Source organism: Rattus rattus, chromosome 1 (assembly GCF_011064425.1).
Source record: "Rattus rattus isolate New Zealand chromosome 1, Rrattus_CSIRO_v1, whole genome shotgun sequence".
In the NCBI taxonomy this organism is placed as follows: Eukaryota; Metazoa; Chordata; class Mammalia; order Rodentia; family Muridae; genus Rattus; species Rattus rattus.
This window is the reverse complement of record NC_046154.1, coordinates 17,216,324-17,240,615: the sequence shown is the minus strand read 5'-3', so window position 1 is coordinate 17,240,615 and position 24,292 is coordinate 17,216,324. Positions and strand designations below refer to the sequence as shown.

The following is a 24,292-nucleotide window of genomic DNA, read 5'->3' as shown; positions in this document are numbered from 1 at the left end:
TGCTCGCATTTTCTGCCCCTCCGAGCTGGAGGGGAGGGGGAGTCCAGAAAGGGGAATTTATTGAACAAAAGAATGAACAAGCCAAACATGGAAAGCAGGAATTGACAACTTGCGGGCAGAGGCGCTTGGAGGGCGGAGCCAGGCTTGACGGACGGGCTCGCAGGTCCACTCCAAGAAGCGTCCGGCGGACAGCCACGCCCACGCCCCGCCCCTCGGCTACAGCTTAAGGCCGCCGGCTGCTCAGCGGCGGGCGCAGGCGCAGCGGAGGGCTCACCTGTAGCAGGTGCTCATTCCCGGGAGCTGCGCGGACTGCAGCCGCCTCTGCGGGGAAAGATGCTGCGGGAGCGGACCGTACGGCTGCAATACGGGAGCCGCGTGGAGGCGGTGTACGTGCTGGGCACGCAGCTCTGGACCGATGTCTACAGGTGAGCCGAGACAGCGAGTCACTCTCTCACCCACCCTTCCCAAGCCCTGGGTCCCTGGACCTGGCTCAGGTATCCAGGTTGTCTCTCAATTCGAGATCCTCAGGAATCCAGAAGCCAGTATCCAATTCCATGCAATGAGACCCCTCTAAGACACCCAGTCACAGCCCCTTCTCTGAGATTGCTCCCTAAACCTACCCTTCCCATGCCTGGTCTCTCCGGCCCTTCTCCTGGGTGACCTCAGCACACATAGGCTCTCTGTAACACGCCCCTTTCACTACCCCCACCCCTTCTTGGCTCGCCTTTTACCCTAGCCCACTCTCCTCCACCAGTGGACTTCCTATGCCCTGCAAGCAGAAACACTCTGGGATGTTCTAGGGACTGGCTCGCCCAAAGGGGGAGCTGCCCACGTGGAATCTGGCCTGGTACTTATCCGATTTCACCCTCCAGGGGGTTGCTGTTGGTTGCCTGTCCCCAGGCACTGGCTGTGAGCTGTGTCCCCAAATGCCTTTCCTGACTTCATCCTGAGATCAGAGAGGGGTCACTTTCCACCCACTGTGGCCCCGGGAGCCAGGATCTGTTCCTCCCCATCTTCTCTGTCCACACGCTCGATGGGGGTTAGGGTAGCGGAGACAGCAGGGAGAAGGAATGGTGCTGACTGTGTCCCACCCCCCAAGGAAACGGGTAGGGTGTAGTGTGGGACCTCAGAAAGGTGCTGTGGGGAAGGAGTGGTGTGAGCAGTCCGAGAGGCCACACTGAGACGGCTCTCCGCTCCGAGCACTCTAAGTGTTCTTCCGGGGGGGCTTCGTGCTGGTGGGAGGGGCATGGGGGATTCTGAGGTGAGACCCTGTGCCGATGACCTGGGTCCGTGCAACCTCTATCTATTTTGTTCCGAAATCATTCTGACTCTAAGGCACCTGACTCTCCCTAGCCTTCCAAAGCCCACCTGAGTGTCTCTCATGCTCTCCCTGCCCACTTTCCAGCTCCTTCCCAATGGCACAGCCACTTCTACAGGAGGCCCTGGCCCTGTTGGTCCCAGCAAGCCTGAGATGGGACCCCTCTCTGCTCCTTTAGCCCTTAGGCCTCAGCCCTGGCCTCCACTTCTCCACTGGATTTCAGTGGTCCTTCATACAGACCCCAAAGCAGGACCGGATGGGCCCTAGGGTCTGTACATAGCCGTGGAGTATGGTCTGGGCACCAGTAGCCTGGGAAAGTGCCCATCTCCCCCTCCTCCCAGCTCTGAATTGGGTGCTGCCAAGGGGTAAGCCAGGATCCAGGGTGCTCAGGTCCCTAAGCCACAGCTGTCACCATGCCTGTCTGCTTGCCTGCCGGGGGACCGTGGGAACTGTCTGAAAGACTGACATGCTGCCTCTGCTGGGGGCTAAGGAACAAAGGGGGTCTATGCCTAAGTCCTTGTCCTTGCTCCACCTTAGCAGAGAGAGGCCCAGCCTGGTGGAGGGCAAGCGGGGAGGTGTCCACTCTTGTTGTTCCGTATGGCACCAGCCTCAGCCAGGACTCACAGTTCACAGTATTAAGAGTTCCCCAACACCCAGAGTCAACACAGCCTGGACCATAACCTGCCCAAAGGAAGCTGAATGCAAGCCACGGTTGTCGTTGTAAATGTTGTCGTCGTCTACCTTTGAAAATACGTAAACCAGGGTTGGCAGTACACACCTGTATCCCTACACCCAGATCCCTACACACCAGAAGCTGAGGCCAGAGGACCGCAAGCCTAAGGCTCGTTTAGGCTACATAGTGAGTTCCAGCTCAGCTTGGTCTACACGGCATGACCCTGTCTCAATCTACCCCAACACATGCATGCGTACCTCAAAAAGGAGAAAGGATGTCCCGTAATCCCAGCACTGGATGGGAAGCGGAGGCAGGAGGATCACTGTATGTTCAGGGCTAGTCTGGTCTACGTAGTGAGTTCCAGGACAGCCAAGGCTACACCGAGAGACCTTGACTCCCACCCCACCTCTAAGAAACACTAATAAAGGTTATTTATTTTAGCCAGTACTGGGAGCGGGGTGTGGTGGTGCATGCTTTGAATCCAGCATTTGAGTGGCAGAGGCAAGGATGGATCCCCATGAGTTTGAGGCCAGCCTGGTCTACGTGGCAACTTCCAGGCCAGACAGGACTACCCAGTAACGACCCTGTCTCAAAACAACCAAAAGAAAAGTTAGAGCTGGAGAAATGACTCTGAGGGTAAATGGGTTGCTTTGTAAGCATGAGGAGCTCGGTTTGAATCCTCAGGTCTCATGGAAGCTAGGTGTGGCTGTGTGCTCCTGTGCTCTGGGGCGGGAGAGAGTCGAGAAGGTCACTGGGGGCTTCCTGTTACCAGCTCGGTTGTAGAACGAGAGAGTCCCTGGCAGAGAGTATCAGCACAGAACCCCCAACATCTTCCTCTGGAATTTATGTGATCATAGAAGATAGTTCGTGAGAAGGCTGACAGCCGTTCCCTGTAAGGGACACTTTGTGACCCTTAAAGTTCTTCTGGGGTGAGCTGCTGGTTGCTCTGCAAGGGTCCCATGGTCACCTATGCTGACAGCCACTGTCCTGGACAGCACGTGTCTGGGTCAGAAACCCAATATCTTTCTGTGTGATTCTTTGCTGAAGGGACTGTTCTGTATAGTGTAGTGTAATGAGTGGTTCTCCTGCCTCAGCTTACACACTGTCAGTAGCAGCCTCTCTCCCACACGATATGACAACCAAAAACATCATCCCAGGGCCTCTGAATAGAAACCACAGAGCAAGACTCGTGCGCAGTGCACCCAGTTATATGGGAAGGAGAGTGGGGACCCCTCATTTCTCCATCAAGTCACAAAGGTGAATGAGTAAGCCCGCTTCGCCGTCAAAGTCTGTGGGTGAAGATGAACCTTTTCCTTCCAGACCTTGAGGCCTGTCAGCCAACGCCGATCCCCACCATTGTCGCATGTGGAGAGAGAGCAGTCTCTGAGTGAGGCTGCTTTGAGGGACTTAGAAGCTGATGGCGCAGTAGAAAGAGACAACTTATGTTTTTGCTTTGCTTTGTTTGGGCTTTTAAAGATCTTATTATCAGGCTGGAGAGATGGCTCAGTGGCTGGGACCTTAGTTCCAGTGCCAGCATCCACAGAAAACCACTAAGGCCAGTGCTGAGGGAGCAGAGGCAGGAGCAGCCTAGCTCCAAGGTCAGTGAGAGACGCTGACTCAACAAAATGAGGCAGAACTCTTGTCTTTGATCCCAGCACTTGGATGTCAGAGGCAGGTGGATCTCTGTGCGTTCCAGGGTAGCCTGGTCTACATAGTAAGTTCCAAGTCAGCCAGGGCTGCATAGTGAAACTGTCTGATAAAAAGGGGGTTGGGGGGATAAGGTAGAAAGTGATAGAGAGGGGTTGGGGATTTAGCTCAGTGGTAGGGTGCTTGCCTAGCAAGTGCAAGGCCCTGGATTCGGTCCCCAGCTCCGAAAAAAAGAAAAAAAAAGAAAGAAAGAAAGAAAGAAAGTGATAGAGAATGTACTCTGGCCTCTGTGAGTGTGCACAAACAAGCACATGCATCTGCATACACATGTACACACACACACACATACACACACGCACATGCGCGTGAGAGAGAGTGCATGCCATTATTAAAATCGCTCCCTGGGTTGGGGATTTAGCTCAGCGGTAGAGCACTTGCCTAGCAAGCTCAAGGCCCTGGGTTCAGTCCCCAGCTCCGAAAAAAAAAAAAGAAAAAAAAATCGCTCCCTAACATTTAAACACCCAACAGCCTTCCCAACATTTACATGCTCATTTCGTATGCACGTGATAATTTGCATACACCCCGCCCTCATACCACCTCCTTGAAAAAGGCGCTATCTTCATGTCTTTCATCCTTGAGGGACCTAAAGTCAAGCCACATGGGGCTGAGGAGGGGTAGAGGAGTAGAACCCAAGGTATCCTGCTCTCCCAACCTGTCTTCCTGAGGCTCCTGTTTTGAGAATGGCTCCTCCCTGCTCTGCCCCTTACAGAATCCTCGCGGGCTGTGGGGCGAGCGTGTGAGAGCCGCCATTGATGGTTGCAGACTGCCTAGCATGGGGCTGAGCTTGCCACCTTCAACCTCAATAGACAGGCCCTGTTGGATGGGTCCACGGAAGGTCAAGGGTATGTGGCAGAGCTTGGCAGAGCAGCGACGCTTGCTGCCAAGAGAGTGACGAAGGAAAACACCAGGCCAGGTCCCGTGGCCCCATAAATTAGAACAACACCCAGAGCCCTGGGCCTGGGACAGGAGGCGCTGCCAGAAGCTACTTAGGATTCAGGTTTCGGGCTGGTGCCCAGGAGCGGGAGGGCTGAGGAAGGGCCTGGCACCCAGAGTGCCAAGCTCACAGTTCCTTCACTTAGTAGGGTCTGTGAGGCTCTTCCTGGCTGAGCAGAGGTCCCCTATTCAGGAAGATAGTGTTGTCCCAGGAGCTCACACCCTCAAACACCAATGTTTAGAAGTGACCTCTCCTCTCCTCCCAGGCATAGCCATGCTGGACCCTGAGCCCAGAGGTCTGACAGGCCTAAGCCTGTTCATCCCAGTCATTTACCTAAGAGTCCAGGACAGGAAGCCACCATTGACTGTCCCCTCTGAGCCCCAGACTCTTATCTACAAACAAGCGGGATGTCGGGGGAATCTTGAGATCCCCACGAACCTCTTGATCAAGCCCCACTTGATTGTCTCTGGATCCTTACCTAGAGGACCATAGTGAGGACTCCAACCTTTAGGCTCTCCCAAGCCTAGGGCTCACACAGTTCACTCACGCCCTCTGCCATGAGGGTCCCGAGACCTCTTTGAAGTAAGGGTGGATTCTGTGTGGATCTCAGTGTGTTTGTCTGTGAAGTGAGATGGATCAGGCAGGCTTTGTGGGGTTGGGTAAAGTGTGGATTGAGAGCCTGTGGCTTCCAGGGGTAAACTCTCCGTAGTCGTTGTTGTGGATCGGACTGGGTTGATTACAATATCACCCATCACAATGAACCACAGTTACTGCCCTCAAAGTGTTCGTGAGACCCGTGGGAGGGATGTTTTGAACACCTGTCAGTATTTGGGGCGCTGGCTAACCGTAAGAGTAAGGTGATCTGGCTGATGGGATCAGGGAAGACTTCCTGGAAGAGGCGGCAGCTATGCTGGGTCTTGTGAGACAGGCAAGGGTTCAGCACACAAGAGATGAGTCCCATAGGAGCAAACAAACCTACCTGGCAGGAAGGTGGGGTCCATGGAGACAGTGAAGGGGTCTGGAAGTGTTCTGGAATGTAAAGCTGTAGACCAGAGAGCAAGAAATGGCCCTTTGGGGGTTTTGCTCAGGGGCCGGATCTTGTTCTGTAGGTAGGAGGGGTCCGGGAAGGCGTCTGAGAAAGGGAGTCACCAGAAATCAGACTATTTCTTCCTGTGGAGAGCACCAGCATCCTGTAATGGAGGTTCCTGGGGCGACCAGGTAGAGACGGAGGCCAGCTATACACACATGCCAAGGTTTGCCTCGACCAACTCTGCCCAGCCAGTGCCAGCCCTCAGAACTCTGGCCACCCCAGTAGTGAACATCAAGTGTGAGGCCTGGGCTGAGATCTCTCTTCCTCCCTCCCCTCACCTCTGTCCCTGAGGGTGCTTACCAGACTGGCACCCACAACCCCTCCTTCTAATTCCTCCAAAGTCCCCGGGGGCAGGATGTCACACCCCGGCTGCCAGGAGCTGGGGGCACTCCAAGGATGAACCCCGGCTGGTGTTAATGAGGGCCAAGCCAAACAGACAGACGGAGAGCCAGAGGCCAGCAAAGAACAGGCGCATCACACCCTCGAGCGTGGAGCTGTGCGGGCCTCCTCAGCCCCGCCACGCTGTGCCTGACACCTTCTCCCACTGTCTGAGACAACATCAGACAGGTTGGGTGACTCCCCAGAGGCCACACAGCATTTGGGAAGCTGGGCATACGTCTGCTTAGCCATATCTCTCCATTTCCATGGTCACCGTTCAGCCCTAAGCCACCACCATCCCTCATGGCAGCCACAATCAACAGACTCACTTACAAGCCAACACACACACACACACACACACACACACACACACACACACACACACTTCCATTATTTTTCTTCTAAATTCCCTCCTTGCTTGCAAGCCCTTGGTGACTTCCCTCCCTCAGGAGAAAGGCTAGCTCCACCATATCTAGGACTTCTCTCCCTGACTACGACCACCCCCTCCTCCTATATGCGCGTGTGCAAGCTCACACACGTGCGTGTACACACACGCTCACAGATCCAGCCACATTCACCTTCCTCCCATTTCTCCGTGTCAGGCCTCCTGGTCCCACAGCATCAGGGTGGCTTAGAGCTTGGAAGAAACCTTCCTGAGACAGAAGTGTAAACTGATACTGGGGTTCCAGGTCCACGGCCTTAACTAATTCTAAGTAAAGTTTAGACTCTTAGCTCAAATGTTGCTTCCTCAGTGAATCTGTCTGAGAGCCCCTGACATCATGTACTCCATATTTCCAGAACCTTCATGCAAGGTTAGTGTTACCCAAGCACATTGCTACTGACCTATGACCCCCCCAGCCTGGCAATTCACATCTCTATTGCAGTCATCACAGTTGATGGCATAATCTACAAAAGTCTTCCTCTTTCACTAGAAGATAAGCCCTATGGGCCAAGAGATGGGTTATCTTCTTAGTCAGTCTTTCCTCAACACCCAGAACTCTGCTCTAGAATGTGTGTTGAGTGAATGAAAGACCATGTGACCGAACCCTCCTCCTCCAGCCCCATCTCTGTCAAACATTTTTACTGACTGTGCCTGGAACAGCCCAGAGCTGAAAGGATATGAGGAAGAAGATACAGCCTGCAGTGGAACACAGGCACAAATCCCTTCGCGGAGAGGCGGGCGTTTGGTGGGCAGAGATTTGGGGGAACGGCATTCCGGGTGTCAGTGCACAATGAGGGGCTGGAAGTGCACAAGCACGAGGACCTGAGTTCAGATCCCCAGAGCCCACATAAAAGCCGGGTGCAGCAGCATAGGTCTGTAACTGTGGCACCGGGGGACAGAGATAAGTGGGTTCCAGGGGCTCATCCTCCTAGCCAAACCGGTTAGCCAGAGGTTCAGCGAGAGACCCTATTTCAAAAACTAAGGCGTAAATCAATACAGGAATCAGCACTAACCTTTGGTCTGCACGTGTACGCACGTGCGCGCATGCACACACACACACACACACACACACACACACACACACACATTTAATACATGTATAAAATTCTCTGATACCAGCTTGGAAGGCTAATCAGGAAGCATTCATTTACTGTCACTCCTAGGTGCTGGGACACAGTGCAGACATGGGTCTCAGGACCAGCCTCCTGTCCCAAGCATGCTCTCTGTCTGACTCTCTCCAGTAAGCCAGGAGGTCATAGGCACCCCACCCCATTCCTTTCCCTCCCTCAATACTGTCCCACAGCCTCTAGGGACCCCAAGCCATCTTTAGCCCCAGGCTCTCGGGTTTCTGCAGGGGATTCTAACAGGATCTTCCCCGGGGGAGGAGGCAGCCAACAGGATCCACATGGGACAATGGCGCCTTTGTGGCCTCTGCCAGGGCTCCAAGAATAGCTGTTTGCTCAGCCTCAAGCAAGGCTGGTGCAGGGATGTGGGAGGCCTGGGGCCCAGGAGCTCTGATGTGGCGTTAACCCATGAGATGTTCCTCCGGTTTCTTACTGGACCAGAGGGATGGAGGCGGGCACAGGGACGCATGCGGTCCTGGGGGTCATGCATTTGGTGTGGTTTGGAAAGCACGATTATCTCAGAAAAACCGCCTATGGAAACTTGATGCAAAAGCCAGATGAAGCGGTCTTGTTTCAAGGAGGGTGGGGCTCTAGCACCCTCCGCCTGGGTTTAGCCAAATGAACAAGAATGGGTTGCTAGGCAGGCGGTGGTAGCTCACGAATTCAGCAGCACTTGGGAGGCGGGGCCAGGAAGCCTGGTCTACAGAGTGAGTTTCAGGACAGTTGGGGCTAAGAAAAAGCTTGTCTCAAAAACAAAACAAACAGAATGCATCGCTTGGCAGCCTCTGCAGACTCCCAGCCACCGTCACAGCCCACCCCGGGACTAAAACAACAAGACCACACTGCAGAAGATGATGTCAGTGTTCCTCAAACTGTGGCCCCATAGTTTCTAGAATGTTCTTAGGACCCAGCAGTCTCTGTTTGGACAAAGAAACTAAGCTGTCACAGAGGCTGCTGCTGCTACATTTGAGAGTTACAAGCTTAAGCTTCTTGTTCATTTTCACCTACAGAGCAAGTTCGAGGCCAGCCTGAGCTACAAGAGACCATATCTCAGTAATGAATGGATGGATGGATGGATGGATGGATGGATGGATGGATGGATTAATGGATGGATGGATTAATGGATGGATGGATGGATGAATGGGAGCCCTAAGTCAAGTGTGACACTACATGCCTAAAAATCCCAGCACTGGGGAGACACCAGTCCTAGTGATGTAAAAATATCCTGTCTAACAAGAAAAAAAAAAATGTTCTGGTCCTAAGGCTGGAGGCAGAGACAGCAAAGAGAGGAAACGTCTCTCTCTCTCTCTCTCTCTCTCTCTCTCTCTCTCTCTCTCTCACACACACACACACACACACACACACACACACACACACACAGAGAGAGAGAGAGAGACAGACAGACAGACAGACAGACAGACACAGAGAGGAGAGACAGACAGAGACACATAGAGAGACCCAGACAGAGAGAAGAGAGACAGAGACACAGACAAACACAGAGAGAGGAGAGACAGAGGCACAGAGACAGACTGACAGACAGACAGATAGACAGAGAGTTGGATTCCAGCTCAGCAGGTACAAAATTAGCCCAGGACTCTGTATCTTTCATAATCTCTTGCCACCAGCTAGCTGGTCATGGCAGGACAGCTGGGTCTGCCTGTCGGCGCCAGCACCGACACGGTACTGAGAATCGGGCGAAAGCCTGCGGGATTAAAGAAACACACACAGGTTATTCGTGTCAAGCCAGGAGAGGAAGAGAGAGAGAGACTCCTGTAGCTTTATTCACCACTTATATACCCAAGTTCCCCAGGTAGAAAATATCGGGGAAGCACAGTGGGAAACCCTGGCTCGTGACTACCTGACTTTGGTAACAAAAGACCAACTACGAGACCTGAATTAATTAGGGAGAAATCCCAGAAGACCAGCCTAAATCTCAAGGACAAAGGCTGAGAAAGCAAAAGGCAGGAGCGAATTGACCACTGCCCAGGTGTGGCCCAGGTGTGTCCGTTCCACGTGCATTAGCAGGGCTCAAAGCATTCCGTGATTATTTTCTTCCTGTGCCGTAAATTCATGGGAGAGGCTTTTGTCCAACAATCTCAAGACTTTATGGCCATACAGTCACAAAGCGGCCAGGCCCAAATCCAATACGGCTCCCTACATCTGCCTGGGTCCTCCAGACCACACAGCCTGGGAAGCCTACCCCTCTGGAACTCTCTTACTGACACCCTTGTCCCACCTAGCCCAGGCTCTGTCTGACCCTCTGTCTGTTCTTCCTACAGTGCAGCGCCTGCTGGGGCCAAAACCTTCAGCCTGAAGCACTCGGAGGGTGTGAAAGTAGAGGTCGTGCGTGATGGAGAGGCAGAGGAGGTAGTCACCAACGGCAAGCAGCGTTGGGCCCTGTCACCCAGCACCACACTGCGGCTCAGCATGGCCCAGGCCAGCACCGAGGCCAGCAGCGACAAGGTACCATGGCTGGGGAGACATTATCCAGGACTGAGGAGTCCAAAGCCAGGCTGACATCTCATTGTGCGGGAGCACACTAGCCTGAGCCATAGAAACAGTGGGAGCCACATAGTTCCTTCCGGTCCCTAGCAGCTATGTGGGCAGAGTTAGGGGGTGTGGGCATAGCGGGGGGTGGAGGTGGGAGACGTGGGAAGCTGGTTGGCCAGACACCTGTAACCCCAACATTTAAGAGGCAGAGGCAGGAGGATCAAGAGTTCAAGGCCTGCTGTGGCCAGCATGGGACATATGAGATCCTGCCTCAAACAGTGAAAACTTGGGGTTAGAGAGATGGCTCAGTGGTTAAGAGCACTGGCTGCTCTTCCAGAGGTCCTGAGTTCAATTCCCAGCGCCCACGTGGTGGCTCACACCACTCTGTAACTCCAGTTCCCGGGGATCTGACGCCCTCTTCTGACCTCCAAAGCTACCAGGCATGCATGTGGTATACACAGGCAAAGTCCCATACACATAAAATAAAGTTTTAAGGGGAAACTAGTGTGAGTGACAGGGCTCAGTAGTTTTGTGTCTAGCCTATGCAAAGCCCTGAGGTCAATACCTAGGACAGAAAGAAGAAAGGAGACAGAAATGGGGGCGAGAGGGAGGAAGGAAGACTCAGAGAGCTGAAGGAAGTGTAAGCAGAGGCAGGAGGATTGCTGCAAGCTTGAGACCAGCCTCATTAGTACCAGACTAGCCTGAGCTATGTGGTGAAAGTGTTCGAAATGCGCACGTGCAAAGAGAGGCCAGGACTTGGGGTACACACTTGCAATCGCAGCACTTAAGAGGCAGAGGCAGGAGCATCACTGTGTTGAAGCTAGCCTGGGATAATTAGCAAGTTCTGATGTTCTTACAACAATAACAACCACAGAAGTACTTTTCCAGACCCATAGAATGATTAGAGATGATATCCGTAGGGCCTCAGGCTTCACTGTCTGTAAAGTGGGGTACTGAGCAGTCAGGGGTAAGATGTTTGGCTCAGATGATGCAGCTAAAGCCAGATGATCCCCACTCTGGGCTCTCAAGAGTATTTATTACTCGAGGCCATTTGCAGCCTTGGCACCTGGCACCATGCAAAGGAACAAGTCTCTGGGGCTCGGCTGGTGTTAGGCACACAGCATAGTGGGCATGAGCTCAGAAAGGCGGGAGATGTGCCAGGGCACAGGTCAGGTAGGGGAGAGGAGCCCCTTCCCTGGTTGGATTGAATATGTGAGAGCATTTTAACAACCCAGGGGTGCTTCCTGGAGGAGGGGTCCCTGCTTCTGGAGAGGATGGGCTGGGAGGTAGGGGGTTATTTCTTCCTGGTCTTCTGTTTGTTTCCTTTTTCACTGTAACCTCTGACTTCTGCTCTTCTCTTTTGTCCCCATGTGTGCCTGTCACCAAGGTCACCGTCAACTACTATGAAGAGGATGGCAGCGCCCCCATTGACCAGGCCGGGCTCTTCCTCACTGCCATTGGTGAGTTGGTGCTGGGGGTCTGGGGGTCTTAACTTTGGGGAAGCTGGAAAAGTACTCAGGGCAATTTCAGTGTGGCGGACCTGTTCCTGGAGCTGCTTCCAAGCAATGCGAGCTTCAGAGCAGAGCATGTGTACCCTGAGACTTCAGGGACGGGGGACTCCTGTAGAGGAGATGTGATGTGGGGCTCCCTTCACAGGCTCTGTGGGCTGCAGAGAGAAAGAGAAAAGCCCAAAGCCTCTGTACACACACACGCGCATGAGCACACACACACACTCACACTCACAGAGGCACCGCTGCCACTGTCCCTGACAATCCTCGTGGGCACCCAGCCTGGGAACAGGGGTTAGGAAACTCATTCACAGTCACACAGCAACAGTGTAGCAGGTTGAGTTCCAAACTGGAAACAATTCCTTCAGTTCTTCCCCTGCAGGGCCCTGCCCTGGGTGTCGGGGACACCGTGGGCTGAGCAGGGCCCAGGGATGTGACCTTTCTGAACATTCAGTCCCTGCTGCGCCTAAGATTTCATCTTTATTGATGCTTTCAAGCTAGAGGGAATCCAGAGGCTCGTTATGTCATCCAGTTGTGGTTACACATTGACAGTGGTGGGACCCACCATTGGAACACTGTCCACTGACTCACTGCTATAGAGGACTAGTCTGGGTGCTTTGAGGAAAAGGAGATGGAAGGAGGCAGATAAACACAGAACATATACTGAGCACCCACTGTCTACCATGCTCCAGACTTTGATATCTTCCCACCAAGACGTCAGTCTATCCTTTCAGCTGCTGTAAGGAGAATCACTAAAAACTATACCCATTAAGCAGATGGAAAAACTGAGGCTCAGAAAAGGCCCTGGGTTCGGTCCTCAGCCCCAAAAAAAAGAAAAAAGAAAAAAGAAAGAAAGAAAGAAGGAAAGAAAAAAAAAGGCAAAACAAAGTCGCCTGGGTTACACCTAGAAATGATCGCTAGGGAACCAAGTCACACCAGTTATCTCATTTTCTAAGAGTTGTGAAATTTCCTTTAAAACTTCTCTATGAGATCCCCCTTCTCTTCAGTCTCCTGTGGCTCTTCAGAGGCTGGAGGACTCTTAGTGGCAGTGCTCTCTCCCGGTCCTGGATGCTGTCACCTTGTCCTTCCCTCTGTACCGGGAGCTTCTTAGCCCAGAAGTGAGGGTGACAGGGAGGTGGATGGTGAGAGTTGTAGCCTGACTCCCCAGCGTGCTGTGAACCCGGCATGTGACTGAGTGACATTGCAAACACACAGCCCCCACCTGTCTCAGATAACCACCTCCAGGAAACCCAATCCCACAGAGCCAGGGATACCTGAGGACAAAGGCAGGGGGGCAGGAGGCAGCCGGAGACCTGTCAGAGATAACCCAGGTTGGCGTGGCCTCAGGATGTGCACAGAGGAGACACAAGCAGGGAGATGATCAGAGGAGGAGTTAATCAAGCTTGTTCCCCACCTGAGACCTGAGGCTGAGCTCAAGACTCAGAGGGAGCTCAGGTGCGATCCTGGTGACATCTGACCACCAGAGGTAAAGAAGCCTCCACCAGCATCATCGCTATCCCGAGAGTGTTCTGTTTTCAGTCCTCATGGCTACTTAACTGCCATGAGGTCCAGGTGTCTTGGTTCATGGGACAGTAAAACGTGTCCATGGCTCTCCCAAGGACAATAAAAAGGAAGCTTATCTCTACAAGAGGAAAAAACCAACATTAATAAAACAGTCAGTCTTCAGCCAGCACCGTCATTTCGACAATAAAAAGCAGGCAAGGGAGTGTTCGAGATGGCTCAGCAGATAAATCCTGACGACCTGAGTTTACTCCCTAGGACTCAAGATGGAAGGAGAGAACTAGCTCCCAAAAGTAGTGCTCTAACCTCTCCACACATGCCCCACTACACATATGTCTGCATGCACATATGTGTATGATATGTGTGTATGTGTGTATATATGTGTGCATGTATGTGTGTATGTATATGTATGTATATGTGTGTATGTGTATGTGTATGTGTATGTATGTATGTGAATATGTATGTGTATGTGTGTGTGTGTGTGTATGTATATAGCATAAAGGGCTGGTTGTGGAAGCACATTAGTAATTCCAGAACTTGAGTGACAGGCAGGACCAGGATTTTAAGGCCAGCCTTCGTTTCATAGCGAATTCAAGGCCAGCCTGGGCTACATAAGCCCCTATCTCAAAATATATATAAATGAATAATGTTTGCTGGAGGGATAGCTCAGTGGTTAAGGTTACTGACTGCTCGTCCAGAGAACCAGGGTTCAGTTCAAGCACCAACATGGCAGCCTGCAACTGTGTGTAGTCGGCCCCAAGTGATCTGACATCCTCATAGAGATAGACACACAGGCAAAACACCTGCATATGCATGCACAGAAAATAAAAATAAATAAATCTTTTTTTTTTTTTAAGCAGAAAGGGAAGCAGGCTGGAGACAGGTACCTGTCATTCCAGTTGCTCGGAAGCTAAGGCAGGAGACTGACTGCCAGCGCCTTTCTGGGCTAAGAAGAGAGCTTTGTGGTGGAGGCTTCCCCAGGCAGGGCTCCCTCTCAGAAGGAAGGCAGAGCCATTTACATCGTAACAGCCAGGCTGATTGAAATCCACTCAGTCATGTCTGGTTTCTGTTCCACTAGCAGGAACGTGACTGTCTGTGGTCTGTGTCCCACCTGACTATCTCCTCCCTCTGGCATCTCCACTCTGAGGGATCTGAGGCACCTCAGGGACAGGGACGCCCTGACCATCCTAGATGCTAGGCCTGGCCCCACAGAAGCACTTCTGAGTGCACCTCACTAGACTGTCTAAGCCCACGTTGATGGGCCTCAGCAGAGGTAGAAATTAGCCGTGGCTTGGCCTCCTCTGTTCACCTCATGGCGATCATACCAACTTACACCAATTCCGTCATCCCCAGCCTCAGTTTCTCCATCTGAAAAAGGGGGTTCTGTAGAGCATTCTAGCATGGTGCCTCTAAAGACTCAGGAGAGTGAGGTGTGCAAAGGGCCTGTGCCAAGGCACAGCAGGTGCTGAGCAGAGGCCTCGTCTCCCTGCCCTTCACTCCCTGCCTAGAAGGACTTCATCCTGAAATACAGTTTACAAACCAAGGAGCCCCCGGCCAAATCTCTGTGTCTGATCCTGCTGTGTGACCCTGACAAGCAGACCACCCTCTCTGGGCTCTACTTTTCCCCAGCAATAGACTTTACTGAGGAAAGTGAGGTGAGGGAGAGAAGGGTGGGAGGGAACAGCCACCCTTCCTGCTGAGGTCCTGGCAGGGGGAGAAGGGCATAGACTGGCGCCCCAGTGCCTTTCTCCCTTTGTGCCTTGGGTAAATGTTCCACAGGCCCCAAGCTTCCCCCAGACCGAGAGCTGGGGCTTTCAGCATCCACAGGAGGGTAGCATTCTTCTCCTGGTCCTCAGAGCACTTCCTCACACTGCATCCCAAGCTCCCTGGACAAGTCAGAAGACCAGGCCAGCATAGCCTCAGTCCGCAGGGTTGGCGGCTGGCCTAAATGCAGCCACAGTTTCTGTGCCTAGGTTCACAGGGCAATGGCCTCAAACTCAATCCTAGTGACATTTCCCATGAATCTACCCCACACCCCGGCACCAGGCGCCACCTGACACCTTGGGGCTATTCTGGGTAGCTGAGGCAGGACTTAGAACCTCTGGGAAATGTGTGAAACAGGTGTGACCCCCTCTCTGTGGGGAGGGCAGAGCTCAGAAGGGCTGTCCCGGCTTCTCCTTCTTGGCCTGTAGACAATGTCCCATTAGAGCCCGGGAGAAGGTCCAGGGGACGGCTGATAGCCGGGGAGGCTAGAAGGCAATGGAGATGTGTTGACCATGGGGACAGTGACGGGTCCTGAGAGAACTGAGAAGTACTGTGGGAAGTGGAGCAGAGGTGGCCGAGAGACTGTGCAAACCATAATGGGAAGGTGGCAGGTCCTTCCGAGAGTAATAAATCAGGACACAGGCTGGGTGCTGGCGGCGCATGACTTTAATCCCAGCACTCAGGAGCCAGAGGCAGGTGGATCTCTGTGAATTTGAGGATAGCCTGGTCTACACAGTGAGTTCCAGGGCAGCTGAGGCTACACAGAGAAACCCTGTCTCAAAAAAAGGAAAGAAAGAAAGAAGGAAAGAAGGAAGGAAGGAAAAGAAAGAAAGGAAGGAAGAAGAAGGAAGGAAGGAAGAAAAAGGAAGGAGGAAGAAAGGAAGGAAGGAAGGAAGGAAGGAAGGAAGGAAGGAAGGAAGGAAGGAAATAGATCAGGAAGCAGCAAGAAGCCTGCTGTGCGGCTTTAGGGAAGTGAGGTCACTGCAGGGCTCACAACCGTTTATAACTCCAGATCCTGGGGATCCAATGCCTTTGCCCTTCCCATGCACCAGGCACAGACACATACATTCAGACAGAACATACATTTATATTTCAAGAAAGAAAAGAGAGCTGGGTGTGGTGTGCACACATCTCTGATCCCTGCCCGGCAGATGGGTCTGAGCTCGAGGCCAGCCTGGGCTACATATCAAATTTCAGGTCAGGCCAGCCAGGTCCACATCGTGAGAGAGACCCTGTCTGAAAAAAACGAACAAAACACAAAGACAAGTAGGAAGATGGAGGAGGGGGAGGGGAGGAGAAGGGAGAGAGGGGGGAAAGGGGAGAGAAAGAGGGAGGGGAGAGGGATAGAGAGAGAGGGAGAGGGAGAGAGAGATTCCTTCAGTGTGGCCGGAAGTGCTTCTTCATGTCCCGTGACCCACTGCATGGTAGACACACAGGACACCTCATAAGGAACCTTAGTATAAATGGAGTCACAGGGCTGCCATGTGAAGATGTGGTCAGTGACCTTCAGGGAAGCAAATGCTGGGACTTTAAAGGCTGCTTGGCTTTTGGACACTGTCCAGGTATGACGTCAGCCAGTGTCAGCCAGGGGTCAGCTGCTTCAGTGAGGGGAGTAGCTCAGAGCCAATGTCTGGAGTCCAGGGCTTCTGTAGGAGGACCATCCTGCACTCTGAGAACTTGGATTTGTAGGTCTGTCGCCTCCCTGCTGGGCGTGGGAGTGTGGGTCTCCTCCTCAGAGCTGGTGGGGAGAGAACAGCCCGGAGAGTGCGGGCAGCTGTGTTCCTGGAGTGAGGCATGGCAGGCTGGAAAGGAAGCTGGGAGCCAAAGTCAACATTGTCCCTCACTGCGATTAGAGGGCCTCCCCTCTGCACTGGAATCCTCTGCCAGCCCAGCTCCATCACGAGCCACAGAGGTAGCCACTGAGCAGCTCCCCCAAGCTCCTTTCTGAAATGGGTGTGATCTCTCACCCCGTGTTGGGTCGCAGCAGATACTCCAGTGGGATGCTTTGTACAACCATCACCATGGGATGCCCCGTGGCTCCAAGTTCATGGCAGGTCTGGGAGGGTGGAACGCTGGAAGGTGCCTCTTCCCCGCACCTCATGTTCTTCTTACCTCCTTCTCCACCCACAAAAGCTGTAGTCAGGCCAGTGGGAACTGAACTGTGGACAAAGGAGACACCTGAATGGGACTCTGTACCCCATTGCGCTGTGTCAGGACCCTCCTCCTGCCCACCCAGGGACGAAGTATACCCCCAAAATGGACTGACTGGAATGTATCCCTTCCCATCTTGCTTCTGCTGTGGTTGAAGTCATAGTTAACACGAGACAGAGCACGCTGGTGCCTTCCCAGCAACACCTCACCCTCCTCCCGCCATCCCCTAACTCAGGGTGGTTTTACCTCCCCAGTCTGCTAGACAACAGTTGAGGTATGAGGAATATTGCTAGCATCTTGAAGATGGTAACCAAGAACACCACTAAACACCCTACACTCAGGACAGGCCCACACATGGAGTTACGCAGCTCAGAAAGTCAGTTGTGCCGGCTTTTGCAGTTAGAACAACTATAACCAGAACCCCATGCTGCAGATGAGGGAATAGGGGCCGAGAGAGGTTGTGGAACCTATCCAGAGTCACACAGCTCATGAACGAAGAACCAGAGTTCCAACCTAAGACCATCTCATGTTAAACCTTCTCTCTACCACACAGGCTCTACATAGCCTTTCTGTGAGAGGTTCCAGGATGCTGAAGGTCTCTTCCCCAAGAGAAAGTGTCAACAGGGACCCTGCCCTGGATCAACTCTCTGGACCTGGCATCAAGGTTCCCTTAGATGGACAGAGGCTGGAGATGTGAATTTTTTTGTGTATTTTTCTCAACCAAAATAAAATGAGGAAAGAGAGAAAGGCAGAGACGGAAACACAGACAGGCCTGTGTATGCACTGAAACGGACCAGAGGAGGGAATTAGAAATATCGTGACCCCTGGTTTGGCCTACCACCTGTGACCTTGGGCATGTGATCTGGGTTCCCTATGCCTGTACCATGAAGATCAGCCTCCCACCCCCACCAGGGTTTGCAGGGACCCGCCCACTTCCAAAGCTATTCGCATCTGCTGAGGGTCCCTGAGAGATGAGGACCTCAGCAAGGTCCTCAACTTCCAGCAAACAAGTGAATGGGGGAGCTACCACCCTTCCACAACCTCCTGCTTCCTGCCGGGTTCCTCCAACTGAGCCACAACTGGCTGGCTGGTTCTTCCACTCACGGTTGTCTCTTGTCTGCAGAGATCTCACTGGATGTGGACGCAGACCGGGACGGAGAAGTGGAGAAGAATAATCCTAAGAAGGTTAGCTGGCTTTGAGGGTGGACACTAGCCTGACTCTGACATGGTGGGGGTGGGGAGGGGGGACTTCCAGGGCATCACAAGACTGCATGGGACATTTGGCCAGAGCTGTCCACCAGAGAGGTCAGCTACCTGGGGCAGGAGGCTGAGGCTGAAATCAGGCTGCAGAAACAGCACGGCAGCAGGTATGGGCCATAGGCAAGTCAGGCCCAGTGGGATCTTGCTTCCCCAGCATGGGCTGCATGAAAGACTTGATGCTCCCCAGGAAAGCCATTTGCCACACACATACACCCCATGCCTCTTCTTTTAAAATTAAAGTAATAGAGGGTGGTGTTAGCACACACCTTTAATCCCAGCACTCGTGGGGCAGAAAGCCTGGTCTAAGGAGAGAATTCTGGGCCAGCCAGGGCTACCTAGTGAGACTCTGTCTCAAGAAACCAGATAAATAGTATAAATAATTCAAAGGAGGACGTGAGAGGTGGCTCTTACCTGTCAGTGCTCAGGAGGTAGAGACAAGAGGAGTGGATGTTCGTGGCAAACCCTGTCTTTAAGAGGATTTAAAAAAAAAAAGGCGCTTTATTGGGAAATCTCTTAAAAACAGGTTGTAGGTCTTGATAATCCTGCACAAGACCCTCAGGAGGCTGAGAATGGAGCTCAGTTGAGAGAGCGCCTGCCTTCAATGCAGGAAACCCTGCATCTGTTCCCTGGTATTGACCCTGAGCTAAGGAATCAAGGCAAAGTCATCCAGCCCCTTAGCAAGAATTTCCCTACCTGGACCAGCGAAGTTCTCACAATGTCTTCGCCCACCCTCTGAGTACCATTTATATTAGCTAGTAGTGGTCATGCATACCAGGAATCCCAGATGTCAGGAGGTAGAGGAAGGAAGATCAGGAGTTCAAGGCCATCCTCTGCTACATGGTGAGACCCTGTGTCAAAACAAGAACAAATTAATCTCTTGGATTCTAGGATCAGGTCAGGCCCAGAAAATAACAAAAACCTAGAGAGACCAAAGTTCAAGGAAGAAGGATGTGGGTTGACTACATTGTCACCATCGTATGAGCCCCGTGCTCCCAAAAGAACACGTAAAGAAGGGACAGTGTGGGTAGAGGAGAGTGGGTGGAAAAGGCCAGATGCAGGGGCCGTGGGTCTCACCAGCCTCCTGTCTCACCGGCCTCAGGGAAGATCAGAGAATCCAGGCTTCATCTGAGTTAACAGTGAGGGCTTCAAACAGGAAAATGGTGTGATCCAGTTGGAAGCTGCTCTGGGCACTGTGGCTGCAGGATAGAAGGCAGAGCAAGGTGCCGGCTCCCTTGGGAGCACTCAGAGCGTGTCTGGAATCAGTCACTTCAAGCGTGTCTTAGAATGTCAGTTCCTGCCACCATCTCTGCCAGGCACGGTCATCTCACACCAGAGCTGAGGCTGGCACGTCCTATTCAGCCTTCCTGTCTCTCTGTGCTCTTGAATGTGGGTCTGTTTGGGGAACTGGATTTGGGAGTCAACCCTTCCAGCTGCCGTCCGGGAGGGTAGGAAGTACTCCTTACAGTGTCTGTCCCTCAGCGTCCCACAGAGGCTGCACGGGGATGGATCCAGGGATGGTATTGACAGAGTCTCTGCCATTGCAGGCATCCTGGACCTGGGGTCCTGAGGGCCAGGGGGCCATTCTGTTGGTGAACTGTGACCGAGACACACCCTGGTTGCCCAAGGAGGACTGCAGTGACGAAAAGGTCTACAGCAAGCAAGGTGCCTACAGGGCCATACTGGGGGACCGTGGGAGCATGGTGTTCTGTCCTGGCTAGGACAGAGGGTGAGGCAGGAGTATACTTGATCCTACAGAGGATAATGACTCAAAGTTTCAGTGCTCAGAATAAATGACTGCAAATACGGTTCAACCGCACTTCTTACAGGCATGGGTAGGGAAAAACCTGGAAGGACCAGCAAGATGGCTCAGAGGGGAAAGGGGTTTGGCAACACGCCAGAGGATTCAAGTTCAATTCCTGAAACACACATGATGAAGAGAGAGAGAACAGATTCCCAAAAGCTGCAAATAAGTCAGGCAAATCTGAGTTCCAAGCCAACCTGGTCTACGTATGAGAGAGAGAAAAAAAAAAAAAAAAAAAAGACTGGCAAAAGGAAATTCCCAAAGGTTGACCAGTTCTCCCTGGTGCTGGAGCTAAGCATCTTTCCCTTAGGTTTCTGGTACTCTTGTGAGGGAGGGGCCTCAAAGAAGCAATGTCGAGCCCAGTTCCCACAGGATCCTCTTCCTAATCTCCCTCATCCACCCACAGACCTCCAGGACATGTCTCAGATGATCCTGAGGACCAAAGGCCCTGACCGCCTGCCCGCCGGGTATGAAATAGTCCTCTACATTTCTATGTCGGACTCGGACAAAGTGGGCGTGTTCTACGTGGAGAGTGAGTGATCCCCCAACCCCCACTTTTGCAGCCACTGCCCTTTCTCTGGGTACAGGTTCCCCAGGGTATGGAACCCACAGAATGACTTACAGATCTCTCTCTCTCTCTCTCTCTCTCTCTCTCTCTCTCTCTCTCTCTTTCTCTCTCTCTCTTTCTCTCTCTCTCTCTCTTTTCCCCTGAGAAGGTTCAATGACCTCAGTTTACATACTTCTCTCCAGGGGAGGAAGTGAGGGTCCTGTGTCCTTCACAATACCTGAGGCCAGATAAGCACCTCCTTCAAATGGTGTTGGGTGTTTCTGACTTTCAGAAGTCCCTGGAGATGACATAGCTGCCCTTTTCCCTCCTGGTGTTGACAGGGTGTCCTGGGTGCTACCATACTCTCTACCTTGCAGCTATTCATCTAGTCTGCTTATGCTATAGAGCCTCTCAGGTCCCCATGCAGTAAACACAACAGCCCCCTCACCCCCACTGCCCTGGAGGAGCTTGAGTGAGGAAGACCTGTCTGAAGAAATGGAACAGATCGGGTCCCAGAGAATGTCAGCCCACAGAGTCTGTGCTGGCTAGGTGGTCCAGAGAGGCCTCTCTGGGGAGTGACATTTGAGACGAGACTCAAAGGACATAAGGAGAAGGATCTGGCGAGGAGCTGAGGACTAGCTGGCTAGGGGGGAGCTAAACTGGGGCACAGCATACAGCAAGCTCTGAAGAGGGGCCAGCTTCAGGGTTTCAGAGGAACAGCAAGACCAGGCTAGTGGGCTGTGCTGGGAGAGTCGAGGTCCGCCAGTCAAGCAGGGAGGGCCAGAGCAAGACCCTCTGGGTTTGCAATTCGTTTTTTGTACAGTGGAGAGTCGCCTCAGGGGTTTTGTTTTTGTTTGTTGAGACAGGGTCCTGTGGTCTCTAACTCCGTATGTAGAGAAGGGAGGGTGGCCTTTACCTTCTGACTCTCCTACAGTCACCTCCTGAACCTGGGATTATAGCCACACACTACCATCACACCCCATACTATGGTACCAAGGAAGGCCTGGTACGTGCTAGGCAAGTGGACCCCAGAGGGTCTTGGGCAGAACTGTTAAAACCTACCCACGTGAGGAGTCCCTCTGTAAAGTGCCCTTTGAAGTTTGTCAAGCATTGTGAAGTCTGCTGTCTGGAGACCAGTGCCTTGAGCTTCACCCTCAGACCCCTGCTTGATAGACCCTTTGGAAACAGGCAGTTGCCATTGCAAGGCCCTCACCTCAGGGAGTGACTTAGTTGGGACACCGATGAACAGAAGTCCTGTGACGCTCTGCTCCACCCTGGGCTCTGACGGCTGGTTGGAATGTCCCGAGTCAGGCTGGCTCTGCTGCCCCAGGGAGCCGAGAAGCTAATGTTTACATGGTCCAGACCAGAGTTGCCATGCAGCAGAGGGGGACCAGGGGGACCAGGGGGACCCAGTCTGGGCTTCGACCCAGCCTTGGCATCGACCTGTGGCTAATAGCAACATCCCTGCATGCTCTAGATACTTCTTCGCTTTGCTGACAGGAGTACACTCAAGGCTGGCTCCGTTCGCAAGTCTCCCCTTTGCTTGCTATTCGAGATGGGTCCTGAGCTGGCTAGAAAGAGCTCCCGCTGTGAGTGGATGGAGAGTGTCCTCTGGATGTCTTAGCTGGGCCACCATCTCGAAGGGAGGGTGGCTGCTGGGTTGGGGACTGCCCCCCGCCCCCATAGTCAGTTTCTCTCTAGATATGGACTCCATGGGTCTTAGTTGCTGCTCATATTATAAATACTCTGGCAAAAACAATTGAGAAAAGGCATTTGTGCCATGTCTTGGTTCCAGGTTACTGTCCATCACAGCAGGAAAGTCCCAGCAGCAGCTCAGCTCTCTCCTCTCTTTGTTCTGTCCGGGGCCCAGTCCATCAAATGGTGCCACCCTCATGAACACACCTCAGTTATCCCAATTAAGGAAATCGCCCACAGGCCATCCTGACCTAGAGGGTTCCCTTCCCAAGTCAGTCTACATTGTACCAGATAGACATTGAACCAGGGGACTAAGACTTCTGTTCCCGCGTAGTGAGTTACATTGTATCAAATAGACAATCAACCCGGGGGAACACTCTTCAGTCACCCAGCACAAAGGATTTTAATCTTTTTCTTCCATATGAGCATATGGGGGATTTTGTCCCATTCTGACTACCTTTTGTCATTTGTCTATTACTTCAGTGTCATGACCTGTGTCCCAGGAGAGACAGTTCAGTTCCCCAACAAGGCGAGGAACTGGGCTCTAGGGTACCCAAGGGCCTCCTCTGTAGTGTGTCATGGGCTGTATGGGGTCCCCATTCTCATGCCTCAGAAGCAGCTGGCCTATGAGAAGCTCTCTGTAAGACTGTAGCTGTCGGTTTGGCTGGAATTATGCAAGCTGGTGACTATTAGGACCAGGGTGGACAGAAATCTCCAGTGGTCCTTGGAGGACCAAGTATGTCCTCCAGTCTCAGGCCTCCCCAAAAGTTGGAGACTTATCTTCTCCCACAAGGACATAGTAACCAACTTGTCCCCCTTTGTCCAGGACCTCCCTGGCTTTTAGCATTGGATGTCTGTCATGCCAAGATGCTCATCTATCGCGGGCAAGTTGAGACAGACGGCCATACTATCTGTCTCCTTGTCACTGAAAAGGTTGTGGCAAATCAGACCACGTGCTGGCCAGCCAGAGCAGAAGACTAAAGCTCAGGAGAGGCCAGGGGGTGGCTGGCAGGTCCAGCACGAGGCTGGGGCCACTCAATAGGAGTACATTGTTGGTGCCTGCAAGGACAGCCAGCCATGTCGGGGGTGGCAGGATCTGCACCAAGCTGAGGACTCTGACCAGCGATCGAGCCTCCTTAAGACAAGGGCTGTGTTGTTCCCGCCTGAGATTCAATCTGCCTGGTGTTGGCACAAACTTCCAGAAAGCAGCCCCAAATAGAAGATGCATTGTGAATCACAGGGCATAGTCTACATAGGGAGGAGAAAGCCACCAGTCGCCAGCCGCTATGCAGAACAAATCCTCCTATCAGACCCACCTCCCTCGCCCATACTCCTGTGCTCCAGGCCTTGGAGAGCCTAGGGAAACTCTGGTGTTTGACATTACTCCCATGAACACAGCTGAAATGCAACCTGTGTTGGGCAGACGTTACTGGTAGGAGAAGGTCACCATAGCTACACATCCGACTGCATCTGAGCAGAGATAGGGCCCTAGGGTACCTGCTGGCATTTCAGGTGAGAAGGATATCACTTTCTGTGCTGGCCTGTGGTAGGGTTCTTGGAATCTTCAGGGCATGTGCATCTCAATGCCCAGCCCTGCCTCTGAGAGGCTGAAATGCTACTTCTGAGCTTTCTCTTCCATCTGGAAGACATTGCATGGCGAAGCGCTGAGTTACACAGCAAGGGGTGGCATCGCCACACCCAGATTCTCCTTCCTCCCAGTCCCCTTAGGTCCCAGCTGTGTTACCCATGGTTACCCGTGTTCCCAAGATTACTGAAGACATTGATACTGTGTTGTCTGCGGTGAGCCTGTAACACAGGGACCGCTGTCCGTCCCCCAGATAGCAATTGAGGGACCTGTTTGAGAGATGACCATAATTTCTGGGTTTGTA

The 24,292-nt window shown here is 52.8% G+C and overlaps 1 protein-coding gene across 1 annotated transcript in view; it reads left to right on the top strand.

Annotated features, from left to right (window-relative positions):
- Positions 1-254: 254 nt before the first annotated feature.
- Padi2 (peptidyl arginine deiminase 2) overlaps positions 255-24,292 on the top strand; it is a 42,372-nt gene continuing 18,334 nt past the window's right edge. The window contains exons 1-6 of the mRNA XM_032895258.1: positions 255-425; positions 9,946-10,129; positions 11,544-11,616; positions 18,224-18,285; positions 19,905-20,022; positions 20,568-20,693. Of these exons, the coding sequence (XP_032751149.1) occupies positions 334-425; positions 9,946-10,129; positions 11,544-11,616; positions 18,224-18,285; positions 19,905-20,022; positions 20,568-20,693 (655 nt within the window). The 5' untranslated portion in view covers positions 255-333. The remainder of the gene's footprint in view (positions 426-9,945; positions 10,130-11,543; positions 11,617-18,223; positions 18,286-19,904; positions 20,023-20,567; positions 20,694-24,292) is intronic.